The 14,567-nt window shown below is 37.9% G+C and overlaps 1 protein-coding gene across 7 annotated transcripts in view; it reads right to left on the minus strand.

Moving 5' to 3' along the window:
* Positions 1-2,353, minus strand: part of ZMAT1 (zinc finger matrin-type 1) — a 44,670-nt gene extending 42,317 nt beyond the window's left edge. For 5 of the 7 annotated variants that reach the window (XM_006943875.4, XM_019824087.3, XM_019824089.3 and 2 more), the window contains exon 1: positions 2,032-2,352. In XM_006943875.4, coding sequence (XP_006943937.2) covers positions 2,032-2,308 — 277 coding nt within the window. In that variant the 5' untranslated portion in view covers positions 2,309-2,352. Of the gene's footprint in view, positions 1-2,031 lie in introns of all 7 variants that reach the window. The other 2 variants (XM_019824085.3, XM_045050848.1) reach the window with 2 other exon arrangements.
* Between the last annotated feature and the right edge of the window lie 12,214 nt (positions 2,354-14,567).

Below are 14,567 nucleotides of genomic sequence, written 5' to 3' on the forward strand. Positions count from 1 at the left end.
CACTAACAACACAGATTTAATTACTCACTGAATGTCAAGTGATAACTATGGTCAAAGTTTCTTATGGCTTATGAATTACTGTTCTAGTGCACAGCCATAGAAATGTCATTAAGAGTATGTATCAATGCAGAACTGCAAAATCATGGTTTATACTGTCAGACCAGAAATCAACCTTAAGAGTCTGGCTGGTTCAATACCTCTATTTCAGAAATGTCAAAACCCAAACCCAGGAAGTTTGTGATCTGTTCAGGGTCACAAAATCTAATGGATAAACAACAGAACCTAAGTTCACTGCACCAGACTTCTATGCTATAGCTCTCCTCGTTTTGTCAGTTAGTAATAGTGTAGACAGGGTATGGTTGCTACATTATGAATTTATACCTCTTAAAGCCATTAATACCTGCATAAATTAAAAAATACTATAACCAATCCAGTCACAAAGACAGGAAAAAAGCCATTTGCTGCATGAGACACTGGTCCTAAACCTTACTGTGAAAAGGCCATGAGAGCCAGACTGAATTGTGATCTTGACCACCTATAAAACTGTTCTCTCGTTCTTTCCGGTTACATAGAAAGTTTGGTACAGAAACAAACAAACAAAAATCCAGGTTTCATATTTTCATCCCGAAACAACTGTACAAATCCAGGCTGACTGAAGACAGTAGAATCTTTCCAAGGTTGCCTTCAGTAAGAGAGTTAATAAATAAAAAGACATCACCATATCGCAGTGTATTTCTAACTTCCATATTTAGTAAGTGGCATTTATGTCATGTGCCTATGACAAATATTGTAAAGGATTTTTTTACTGCTTTGCCATTCTCCCAAAGTGAAAGGTGTGAAAGGTAATAAATAGCACACAGGGATATATCACTTAAGAATGTGAAGAGAAAATCATTTTTATGGGCTAATTTTAATGGGGGGTTCTAAAGAAAAGGAACTTAAACTCCATTTTGGTGTCCACGTCGTTCACTTTGGAGGCAAGTTAGCAATATAAGGTAACACACAAATAATGGAAATTAATTACAACATTTACGATGGCAAAACACTTTACTGAGATCTTTTGTAGTGGAATTGGTCTCAACAACCTAAGAAGCATTTCCAAACACTGCTTTAAAATGAATCTCAACGGCAAATTTTACAGTTTGCTGTTTACTAGTATATAGTATTTGTGTGAACTAAATAGCATTTATACTGAAATAGTCAAGAAATCTCTTTTTTATGTTAGGAGTAGTATGTGTTGGTAGGTACAACAGCACTTATTAAAATCAAAACCATCTCAAAGATGGGTCCCTAAACCTTGCTCTACAAGGTCACACCCTCAAATAGCCAAAGAAAACTCTCCAATGTGGTGTCTGAAATCTGTGCTTCTCCCACACTTCCTTTACTCTCTTCTTAGCACAACCCCCTCCATCGGACCCTATGACCCTAAAATCTAACAGCTCCTACTTTAAAGCTCATGTATACACTCTAACCTCCCCAAATTCCTAATCTCCTCTCTAAATATCCTATTCAAAGTTTCTACACTGCAGGATGCTGAATTTCACCAAAGGGGGTTTCCCCCCTCTTATTTATTTCTTCAGCGCTTTCTTTTATCTCTGCCCCCTTTCTCCATCAGTCCCCCTTCCCTTTCCCTGACCCTCCAGTTCCACAGCACCTCTACCTTGTCTCCTTTCTACCCAATCACACCTCAACTTCACAGAGCATACTAAGGCGCCCTGGTTGGGAGAGAAACTAAGTGGTATTTTTCTTCCCTTCAAACTCCTGCTTTGTGAATACCTGCAGCTCCTTTTCCTGGGGACCCCCCCCCATCCTTTTCGGGAGTGTGGGGAGAAGTAGGGAAGACCCTCTCTACTTCGGTCCATCTTGCACACTCGGGGCTACTACGGCGGGGCGGGGCGAGCTTGGCCTTTACTGCGCCACAGCAGGTGGGGGGGTGGGGCGGTGGTGAACCGCGCCCAGTCTGATCGCGGACGGGCTGGAGAGGCAGCGAAGGAGATGGGGCCGCCCCCACACCCCGGGACGGGAACTCACCTTCTCTGAGGCAAGGGCGGGTGTCTACTTTAAAACTACTGCCCCCCCTCCCCGCCGCCGCCATAGTGGAGCCGCCAAAGCCGCCGCCGCCGTCGCCACAGCCACCGGCAGGCGGGCTGGCAGGGGTGGAGGTGGCTGAGGAGGCAGGCACAATCACTGCCGCCACTGCCGCCGCCGCCGCGCAGGCGGTGTAGGAGGAGGAGGCGGCAGGGACGGTAGCTTCCTGAGGGGAAGACTCCGCCGCCAGCAGTGTGACTGTGCTCGGCGCCGCCGCCATCGCAGCGAAGCGCGGACAATTGCACTTGCGCCTCGCTCCCGTTAAGCTCTTTTAGCCCCGCCTCCCGCTTAGCCCCGCCCCCTTCGCCCCTCTTTTCCACGCTACAGCTCGAGCCTCGTTCTCGCTCCTTCTCCACACCAATAGGAACACTTTAGATCCACGGGCTGCCCCTCCCCCTTCACCAACTGCTTGGCGTCACCCTCTTCCCTTTGGAGGGGAAGCAGGGCCAAGGGCAAAGGGTAAAAAGAGCGGGATGTAAAAGCACGTGGGCCTCACATAGTGAGGCCTCTTCCCTTAGAGGAACTGATCTAAAACCAATTTAAGGTAAAAAACAAAATGACTGGAAACCAATTGATTCCACCTCCAAAATGCTAATTCTCATAGCCCTAAGTACAAAGAGCAGAAATAAGCAGAGTACGTAGTCATGACATTTCGTTCATGGAGCCATAAACGACGATTTATCCATCAATCTATCCATTTAAATTACAGTAGAAACCTGTGAATCTGGTACCCAGCCAAAGAACTAGAATATTTACTGACAATTTAAATCTCAACATTTTCCCCAAACTGCCCTGCTGAAGAAACCATTATCTTGATTTATGTTTATTACCATGATCTTTTTACATATATTCTTATCACATACATGCATGCCTAAACAATGTTTTTTAGTTTTGTTTTCAAATTTCACAACACTTTGTATCTGTTTCTATGTAGTAATTTGGGACTTGTTTCTTTCGCTAAATGATTTGTTTCTAAAATTCATCCATGTGGATGTAGTTCATTCACTTCGAGTGCTGTGCAATATCCCATTCATTTCCCTGTTGATGGATATGTGTCCTGGTGCATCTGTGCAAAACTTTCGCTTGTGTATGCTCTCCTTTCCAGTCTCACTTCCATTTCCCAGTCTCAAGTCTTTATTATCTCTCATTAGAAGTAAGGCCTCTGATCTATGGGTCTTCCTTCTTCTGATCTCAATCCCTTCCACTGCCCCTACCTCACCACTCTTTCATTTTATGGTTCAGCAATATTAAATTTCTTACAGATTCCTATGAAGACTGTCATTTCATTATGCAATGTTGTATGTATTGCTCCCTCTTCCTGAAATGCACTTTCCCCACATTAGGGGCTCTTATACATTCTTTGAAGCCCAGATAATAATACATCACTTCTTCCAGTGACCTGTCCGACTTCGACTTAATTCCACCCTCCTCTGTGATGCACCCATATCTTGTGCATATTTGTATTGTGTGCCTCTCTTCTCCATAGCCTGGGACCCTTTTGATACAAAATACAGTTTGTATCATTTCTGAATTTTTCATTTTTCATTTTGATTCCTCATGCTCTAGCACATGCTGTAGTCCTACGGCCAAGGCCAAGGTCACAAACTAGTTGTTCCTAGGGCTAGATCCTTAAGTCCCTAGGTCTGGCCCACAGATATGTTTTGTTTATTTACTTCCTTGTCAGTATTTGAAAAGGTCATTTCATACCCCCCCCCCCAAAAAAAATCTCTTAAAATCATTTGAAAATTTGGCAGTATTGGCTGTACATTCCTGACTGGAAACAACTGGTTGGAGCTGAATAGCAAATTTGGAGACTTGGAATGCTGGGCTCTTAGGAACATATCTTTGTTGTTTTTGTGGTTCAGTAATTTACCCAAGATTACCTGAGTTGTTGGATTATTTCTCTAATTTTCTATCCTGTTCTTCTGGAAGTTAGTGCAATGTTTACTTACCAAAGAAATTACTGGATAGATTACACATAAGAAATGTTCCACTGAAATAGCCAATAGGACAAAGTAAGGATAAAGAGGGGGTGTAATTTTATTCCTTCCAATACTGTGTGTAGGGGGGACGAAATCCCTCAAAAACATTACTTCTTAAAATATGGATCACAGTCCACTGCTATAAGAACTATTCAGTCAGAATCTTTGAAGAGTGTACATAACTCAGGATTTAGACAGCAAAAGAGAAACTGCACTAGGTATTTTAAACAGAAGATTTAGGGGCGCCTGGGTGGCTCAGTCGGTTAAGCATCCGACTTCGGCTCAGGTCATGATCTTGTGGTCCGTGAGTTCGAGCCCCGTGTAGGGCTCTGTGCTGACAGCTCAGAGCCTGGAGCCTGTTTCAGATTTCCGTGTCTCCCTCTCTCTCTGACCCTCCCCCGTTCATGCTGTCTCTCCCTGTCTCAAAAATAAATAAACATTAAAAAATTAAAAAAAATAAACAGAAGGTTTAATATAGGAAATCTGGTGTTTTAAAAAATCAGAAAGTTTAGAGGAATAGAACTCAGAGGATGTTTCCGGATATTGTCAGCTAGCACTTCTATCTATGTACTCCCTCGTGTTGCAGAAGCTGGAAGCCCATCAATTACATTTCTTAGATTTCTTGGCCAGCAAGATCTGTATATGGTTTGGGTTCTACCAGTGATACACATTTGCATGACATTTAAAAATAGAGTGGGATGAGAAAAGCCAAGGGTCCTCCTACTTCTCCCTCAAAGGTTTCTATTTAGTTAATTAGTTAATTAATTAATTAAATATTTATTTTTAAGTAGGCTCCATGCCCACCATGGAGCCCAATGCAGAGTTTGAACTCACAAAGCTGAGATCAAAACGTGAGCTGAGATCAGGAGTCAGATGCTTAACCAACTGAGCCACACAGGCACCCCCTCTGGAGAAGGAATGGAGGATTTTCAAAAAACTGAAAATAGAACTACCCCATGATACAGCAATTGTACTATTAGGTATTTACCCAAATGATTAAAAAATACAGATTTGAAGGTGTACACGCACCCTAATGTTTATAGTAGTATTATCAATAATAGCCAAATTATGGAGAGAGCCCAAATGTCCATCTACTGATGAATGGATATAAAAGATATATAGTACACACACACACACACACACACACACACACACACACACTGGAATATTACTCAGCCATCAAAGAGAATGAAACCGTGCAATTTTCAATGAAGTGGTTGGAGCTAGAATGTATTATGCTAAGTGAGATAAGTCAATCAGAGAAAGACAAATACCATGTGATTTCACTCATATGTCAAATTTAAAAAACAAACCAGATGAACATATGGTAAGGGGGGAGACAAAAGAGAAGAGAGGAAAACAAACCACAAGAGACTCTTTAACAATAGAGAACAAACTGAGGGTTGAGGGAGGGATATGGGTGAGAGATGGGCTAGATAGGTGATGGGTATAAAGGTGGGCTTTTGTTTTGATGAGCACTCGGTGTTGTATGTAGGTAATGAATCACTGAATTCTGCTCCTGAAACCAATATTGCATTGTATGCTAACTAAAGTTTAAATTAAAAAATAAAATAAAATAGGGATAAAACCCATTATTTATATGGATTCCAAAAGATATCAAACATGAATTTCTGTGGTGGCTTTAGCATTCTTCCTCAAGTTTGCACCCAAAGGCTCTGAGGACATGTAAGATTAGCAATGGTTTTCTGCAGCCCCCTGACCTCTGCGTGGTAGTTATAATTTCTTGTCTTTGGACTACAGCACTGAATAAATATTTATTTTTCATTGTAATTCTAGTTAGTTAACCTACAGTGTTATATTAGTTTCAGGTGTACAATATAGTGATTGAACACTTCCATAAGTCATCCTGTGCTCATCACAAGTGCACTCCTTAATCCCCATCACCTATTTAACCCATCCCCTCCAGCCACCTGCCCTCTGGTAGACATCAGTTTGTTGTCTATAGTTAACAGTCTGTTTCTTGATCTCTCTCTCTCTCTCTTTCTCTCTCTCTCTGTCTCTTTTTCTCTTTATTGTTTTATTTTGTGTCACAAATTCCACATATTAGTGAATTCAAATTGTATGAATTGTACTGACTTATTTAGTTTAGCATTATGCTCTCTAGCTCCATCCATGTCTTTGTAAATTGCAAGATATCATCCTTTTTTTATGGCCAAATAGTTTTCCATTTTCTCTCCCTCTCTCCCTATATATGTATATATATATATATATATATATATATATATATATATATATATAATATTTGTAAAGTTTATTTATTTACTTTAGAGAGAGAGAGGAGGAAGAAGGGCAGAGAGAGAGAGAAAGGGAGAGAGTGAATCCCAAGCAGACTCTGCACTATCATTGCAGAACCCAATGTGGGACTCAAACTCACAAACCATGAAATCATGACCTGAGCTGAAATCAAGAGCCTGATGCTTAACTGACTGAGCCACCCAGGTGCCTCTACCATATCTTCTTTATCCATTCATCCATCGATGGACACTTGGGCTCCTTCCATATTTAGCTATTATAAATAATTCTCTTATAAACATACAGGTGCATGTATCACTTTAAATTAGTGCTCTTTATTCTTTGGGTAAATACCCAGTAGTGCAATTGCTGGATCATAAAGTAGTTCTATTTTTAACTTTTTGAGGAAACTCCAAACTGCTTTCCACAGTGTCTGCACCAGTTTGAATTCCCACCAGCAGTGCATTAATAAATATTTATTAAATTTTGGAATTAATTCTTTCTTCTTAGGCTCCATGGAAAATTATGTGTCAATCAAACAGTAAAAAGAGGGGAGAGGACAATGCACGAAATAAAAGTAGCTAGTTAATTTTTCCCCATTCCCCAACTCCATTTGGTGACATGTCATAATACAAAAAAATTCCACCAAATCTCAGTCATACTTTATGACAATGAGCACGCACTTTCCTTTCCAACTCTTACCATTGCTCTCTATGACAGTAATGCTAAGTGAGTGCCAAAGTAATTTATTTCACAGGAGAGAGGAGGTGGGATGTGGCAGAGTAACAATTGATGAAAGCCTGATGTAGGCTAGACATTTTCCATAATTTTCATCTTCTCACACCAGTGATGTTATATTGTGCTCATTAATCCCATTTAAAGAATGTAAACTGAACCTCACTGATGTAATTAACTATTCCATTGTTTTTACTTTACTGATTGAAATGATGTGTTTCCATCACTTGGCCACAGGGAGGACACTGTATTGCCTCAATTAAGTTTTAACTACCAACTCCCCAAATAATAGAAAGAAGATGCAGGTGGGGGCATGTGGAAAAGGTCTAAGGTGGAGTTCAGAGATGCCAAAAAGAAACAAAGGAATATATCTTTGCATATCTGAGAAATCAGCTAAAAAAAAGCATACCAGTGTGCCTGGGTGACTCAGTCAGTTAAACGTCTGACTCTTTCAGCTCAGGTCATGGTCTTGTGGCTTTGTGGGTTTGAGCCCCGCATCAGGCTCTGTGCTGGCAGCGCAAAGCCTGCTTGGGATTCTCACTCTCTCCTCTATTTCTGCCCCTCCCCAACTTGTCCTGTCTCTGTCTCTCTCAAAATAAATAAATAAGCTTTAAAAAAAAAAGCCTACCAGTGGTCCTTTCATTATATTTACAGTGAAATATAATATGCTTTTGGGGGGAATAATATGGGGGAATTAAAATTTTGTTATCATCAAACACAATATACTTAAAGCCATCAGAACATTAAAACATGATTTAGTGGCATATAAGTAATGTAACTGGCATAAAAATGAATCTAAGTAGACTTAGTTTTAAATAAAAATATATACATATAAATATAATGGTTAGAGAGGGAGGAAGCCAAAACATAAGAGACTCCTAAAAACTGAGAACAAACTGAGGGTTTATGGGGGGTGGGAGGGAGGGGTGGGTGGGTGATGGGTATTGAGGAGGGCACCTGTTGGGATGAGCACTGGGTGTTGTATGGAAACAAATTTGACAATAAATTTCATATTAAAAATAAATAAAAAGAAAGAAAGAAAGAAAGAAAGAAAGAAAGAAAGAAAGAAAGAAAGACATTACTGTGGTCTCCATCTCAGGCCTGATCAAGTAAAAATAAATAAATAAAAAAATAAACATATAGATATAGCATTTGAATTATATACAAACATAAAATATATGTGGAGAATATATAAAAATACTAAGAGAGTGTATAGCAAATCAGGGTTACAATTAAAATATAAGACAATTCACATATTTCTTAATTGTTTAAGCAGTAAAAGTTATAGATAACATTATGATAGCATAGAATGTATCAATTGGAAATTGATGTTATAGAAGTAAATTTGTATTGACATGAAAAGTTGCCAAATAGTTAAGTGAAAGGAGGCTATACAGAGCTTTTACAGAAAATATATCTGTGTATGACTAATATTTGTTTCAGTACACACCTTCATATATTCTCTTTATTGTTCTCTGCTCCCACCACCATCATACACACACACACACACACACACACACACACACACACACCTTTTCTTTTTGGTCTACAGAGTGTCTGAAGGCAACATCCTACCATATAATTTAGTATCCAGACCTCTGCCAAAATTACTCTTAATGGCTCCTATGCTACATAAATATCTAGAAAGTTTCAGAAGGTTCTCACTGCTTGAGAACTATAGGAAAGTGTTTTCCATAACATAAATTTAATTTCTATGATTGGTTGAAGGACAACAAATTTTGGTATTCATCACTCAATCACCCAATGGAGTTTGGAGTCATGGAACAATTTCCACACCTCATTCCCTCTTGTTTCATGTGTTTTACTGATCTCTGATTTTTATATTTTGTGCTGTCCATTCTCTTTACAGCACCATGCAGCTCTTACTTTAATAAATATCAGCTTAGGTCTCATCTAGAGTTCTTTCAGCTAGAGACTATTCTCTCCACTCAAATATAATATATAAAATATATAATAATAATAATATAATATAATATATAATAATGTAATACTATACACACACACACACACACACATATCGCTTAGGTGGCTCAGTTAGTTGAGTGACTCTTGATTTCGATTTTGGCTCCGGTCATGATCCCAGGGCAGTAGGATTGAGCCCCACATTGGGCCCCATGCTGAGCATGGAGTCTGCTTAATGCTTAAGATTCTCTCTCTCCCTCTGCCCCTCTCCCCTACTTGCTCTCTCTCTCTCTCTCTCTCTCTCCCTCTCTCTCTACATAGATAGATAGATAGATAGATAGATAGATAGATAGATAGATAGATTAATAGATCTACTTAACATGATTGTAGAAGATTTTATCCTACAAGAAGGGTCTGAGAATTTAGTTTGACATCTGGTGTGTGTGTGTGTGTGTGTGTGTGTGTGTGTACTGAATAGACTAGATCAAGTGTTTGAATTCCTTTTTAATACAGTCACTCATTAAAACTTTTCTCCAGGAAAGATTTTCTCTAAGATAGCTTCATTCTACCACCCTGGTCTTCACAGCAGCTGTGCATCCCTGGTAGAGGAGTACTGGTATGCACAGCTTACAGCACCATGCTCCCACCTGCCCACCTGTGCTTGCTTTGTGGAGTGGCCCAAGCTTGCCCAGGTCTCCCTGAGAGCTACATGTTTCCTGTGGAGAAGAACAAGTGCCACCTAATTAAAAGTGCAGGTTCTGCCCACTACTTTAAAAAGCAAGAGACAGAACTGCCTTTTCTAATACAGAGAAACAAACACAGAGAGTTAGGCAAACTGAGGAGACAGAAGAATATGCCACAAATGAAAGAACAGGACAAAACCACAGCAAGAGACCTAAGTGAAATGGATATTAGTAACATGCCTGATAGAGAATTTAAAACAATGATCATAAAGACACTCACTGGACTTGACAAAAAAATGGAGGACATCAGTGAGACTCTTAACAAAGAGACAAAAAGAACAAATTAGAGATGAAAAGCACAATAAATGAAATTAAAAATATATTGGATGGAATAAATAGCAAGTTAGAGGAAGCAGAGGAATGAATTGTGACCTGGAAGACAGACTCATGGAAAGTAATCAAGCTGAGCAGGTGAGAGAAAAAAAAAATTATGCAAAATGATAATAGACTTAAGGACTATTAACTCAGTGATTCCATTAAACATAATAACGTTCACATTTAGGGATCCCAGAAGAAGAAGAGAGAGAAAAGGGAGCCCAAAATTTATTTGAAGAAATAATAGCTGAAAATGTATCTAGTTTTTGGAAGGAAACAGACATCCAGATCCAGGGGGAACAGCGATCCCCCAACAAAACCAACCCCAGGAGGTCCACTCCAAGATACATAGTAATTTAAGTAGCAATAGATAAGATGACAGTTATACACAAGGCAAACACTTGTTTCTAATTTTTCAGCAGAAAGTTTGCAGGCAAGAAAGAAGTGGCATGATGTATTCAAAGTGCTGAAAAGAAAAAAATCTGTAGCCACGAATACTCTATCCAGCAAGGTTATCATTCAGAATAGAAGGGGAGTTAAGAGTTTCCCAGATAAACAAAAACTATAGTTCATGACCATTAAACCACCCCTATAAAAATATTAAAGGGGACACTTTGAGTGGAAAAGAAAGGCCATAAGTCAGAGTATGAAAAGTAGAAAACACAAAATCAACAAAAATAGGTATTTCTACAAAAATAATTCAAGGGATTCACAAAATAAAATTTTGTAAAATATAACACCATATACCTAAATTTTTTTGGGGGGGGGAGAGAGGAGAAAAGAAGAGGTTTGAACTTAAGCAACCATCAATTTAATATAGACTTCTATATACAGATTTTATATACAAACTTAATAGTAACCACAAATCAAAAACCATTAGTAGATAGGCAAAGAATAAAGAAAAAGGAATCCAAGTATATCACCAAAGAAAACTAACAAAAAATGAAAGAGAGAAAGAGAAGAAAGGATCACAGAGCAAACAAAAAACAAGTAACAAGATGACAATAAATATATCTATCAATAATTACTTTGAGTGTAAATAGAGTAAATGCTCCAATCAAAAGACACAGGGTGACAGAGTGGATAAAGAAACAAGAGTCATTGGTATCTAGCCTACAACAGATGCATTTCAGACTTAAAGACACCTGCACATTGAAAGTGAGGGGATAGAGAAATATTTACCATGCAAATGGATTTGAAAATAAAGCCAGAGTAGCAATACTTATATCAGACAAAAGAGACATAAAACAAAGACTGTAAAAGACACAAAGAAGGACACTATATGATAAAGGGGACTATCCAACATGAAGATGTAACAATCATAAATATTTATGCACCCAACATGAAAGCACCAGAATACATAAAACTGTTAATAATAAAGGTAAAGAAACTAATCAATAGTGATATAATAACATTAACACCCCGCTTACATCAGTGGACAAGTCATCCAAACAAAAAGTCAACAAGGAAGCAGTGGCTTTACAGAGCACACTGGACCAGATGGATTTAACACATATATTCAGAACATTCCATTCTAAAACAGCAGAATACACATTCCTTTCAAGTGCACATGGAACATGTTCCAGAATAGATCACATATTAGATCACAAAAGATTGAAGTCATACCATGCATCTTTTCTGACTGCAATGCTATGAAACTAAGTCAACCACAAGAAAAAATCTGGAAAGACCACAAATACATGGAGGTTAAACAATGAATGAGTCAACCAAGAAATCAAGGGAGAAATCAAAAAGTACACGGAAACAAAAATGAAAACACAACAGTCCAAAACCTTTGGGATTCAGCAAAAATGGTTCCAAGAGGAAAGTTTATAGCAATACAGGCTTATGTCAGAACTACCTTACGACCCAGTAATTGTACTACTAGGTGTTTATCCAAAGGATACAAAAATGCTGATTGGAAGGGGCACACATGCCCCAATGTTTATAACAGCACTATCAACAATAGCCAAATTATGGAAATAGCCCAAATGTCCGTCGACTGATGAATGGATAAAGAAGATGTCATATATATCATATATATATATATGATATTACTTGAGATATATATATATATATATATATATATATATATATATATATATATAATGATATTACTTGGAAACCGACAAGAATGAAATCTTGCCATTTGCAACAAAATGGTTGGAACTAGAATGTATTAAGCTAAGCGAAATAAGTCAGTCAGAGAAAGACAAATATATTATTTCACTCATATGTGGAATTTAAGAAACACAACAGATGAACCTAGGGTAAGGGCAGAAAAAATAAGATAAAAACAGAGAGGGATGGAAGCCATAAGAGACTCTTAAATACAAAGAACTAACTGAGGGTTCCTGGAGGGGAGGTGTGGGGGGAATGGGCTAAATGGGTGATGGGCATTAAGGAGGGTACTTGTTGGGATGAGCACTGTGTATTATATGCAAGTGATGAATCACTGGGATCTGCTCCTGAAACCAATACTACACTGTATGTTAACTAACTTGAATTTAAATAAATAAATAAAGTAAGTAAGTAAGTAAATAAATAAGTAAATCTAAAATATCAGATTTAAAAAAAAAAAGCGAGAAAAATTCCAAATAAATAACCTAACCTTACACCTAAAGGAGCTAGAAAAAGAAACAAAACCCAAAAAACAACAGAAAGAAATAATAAAGATTAGAAATTATTTGTTTAGACTTATTAATAATAAAGATATAGAAACTAAAAAGCAGTATAACAGATCGATGAAACCAGGAGCACATTCTTTGAAAAAGTCAACAAAATTGATAAACTTCTAATTAGGCTCATCAGCGAGAGAGAGAGAGAGAGAAAGAGAAAGAGGGAGAGAGAAGACTCAAACAAAATCGCAAATGAAAGAGGAGAAATAACAACACCACAGAAATACAAATGAGTGCAAGAGAATATGAACAAGCATTTGCTAATAAATTAGACAACCTAGAAGAAATGGATAATTTCTAGAAATATATAACCTACCAACACTGAAACAGGAAGTAATAGAAAATTTGAACAGGCTGAATTGAATCAGTACTGAGATTGAATCAGTAATCAAAAAAAAAAAAAAATCCCAATAAAGTCCAGGAACAGAATGCCTCAAAGTGAATTCTACCAAACACTTAAAAAAGAGTTAATAACTAATTTTCTCAAACTATTGCAAACAATAGAAGAATAAGGAAAACTTCCAAATTCATTCTATGAGACCAGTACTAACCTGATACCCAAACCAGATGAAGATACCACAGAAAAAAGAGAACTACAGACCAGTATCTCTGATAAACATAGATGCAAAAATCCTCAACAACGTACTAGCAAATGGAATCCAACGAGACATTGAAAAATCATTAATTATGATCAAGTGGGATTTATTCCCAACATGCGAGGGTGGTTCAATATTCACAAATCAATCAATGTGATACATCACATCAGTAAGAGAAAGGGCAAAAACCATACGATCATTTCAATAGATGCAGAAAAAGCATTTGACAGAGTACAATATCCATTTATGATAAAACCTTCAATCAAGTAGGTTTGGAGGGAACATACCTCAACATAATAAAGGCCATATCTGAAAAATCCACAGTGAACATTCTACTCAATGGAGAAAAACTGAGAGCTTTCCCTCTAAGGTCAAGACAAGGATGTCCACTCTCACCACTTTTATTCAACATACTACTGGAAGTCCCAGCCACAGCAATAAAACAACAAAAAGGAATAAAAGATATCCAAATTGATAAGGAAGAAGTCAAAGTTTTATAATTTTCACATGACATGATTCTATATAGAGAAAACCTGAAAGACTCCACCAAAAAACTACTAGAATTGATAAATAAATTCAGTAAAATCACAGGATACAAAATCCATTTGCAGAAATCTGTTGCATTTCTATACACTAAAAATGAAACACCAGAAAGAGAAATTAAGAAAACAATCCCATTTATAATTGCATCAAGATAATAAGATGCCTAGGAATAAACTTAAGCAAACTAGTGAATGACCTGTACTCTGAAAACTATAACACACTGATGAAGGAAATTGAAGATGATACAAACAAATACAAAGATATTCCATGCTCATGGATTAAAAGAACAAATATTGTTAAAATGTCTATTCCACCCAAAGCAATCTATACATTCAATGCAATCCCTATCAAAATACCAACAGTCTTAGGGTAGGTCTATTTTTAATTTTCTGAGGAACCTCCACACTGCTTTCCAGAGCGGCTGCACCAGTTTGCATTCCCACCAACAGTGCAAGAGGGTTCCCGTTTCTCCACATCCTCTCCAGCATCTATAGTCTCCTGATTTGTTCATTTTGGCCACTCTGACTGGCGTGAGGTAATATCTGAGTGTGGTTTTGATTTGTATTTCCCTGATAAGGAGCGACATTGAACTGATGAATGGATAAAGAAATTGTGGTTTATATACACAATGGAATACTACGTGGCAATGAGAAAAAATGAAATATGGCCTTTTGTAGCAACGTGGATGGAACTGGAGAGTGTGATGCTAAG

Source organism: Felis catus, chromosome X (genome assembly GCF_018350175.1).
Source record: "Felis catus isolate Fca126 chromosome X, F.catus_Fca126_mat1.0, whole genome shotgun sequence".
Lineage (NCBI taxonomy): Eukaryota > Metazoa > Chordata > Mammalia > Carnivora > Felidae > Felis > Felis catus.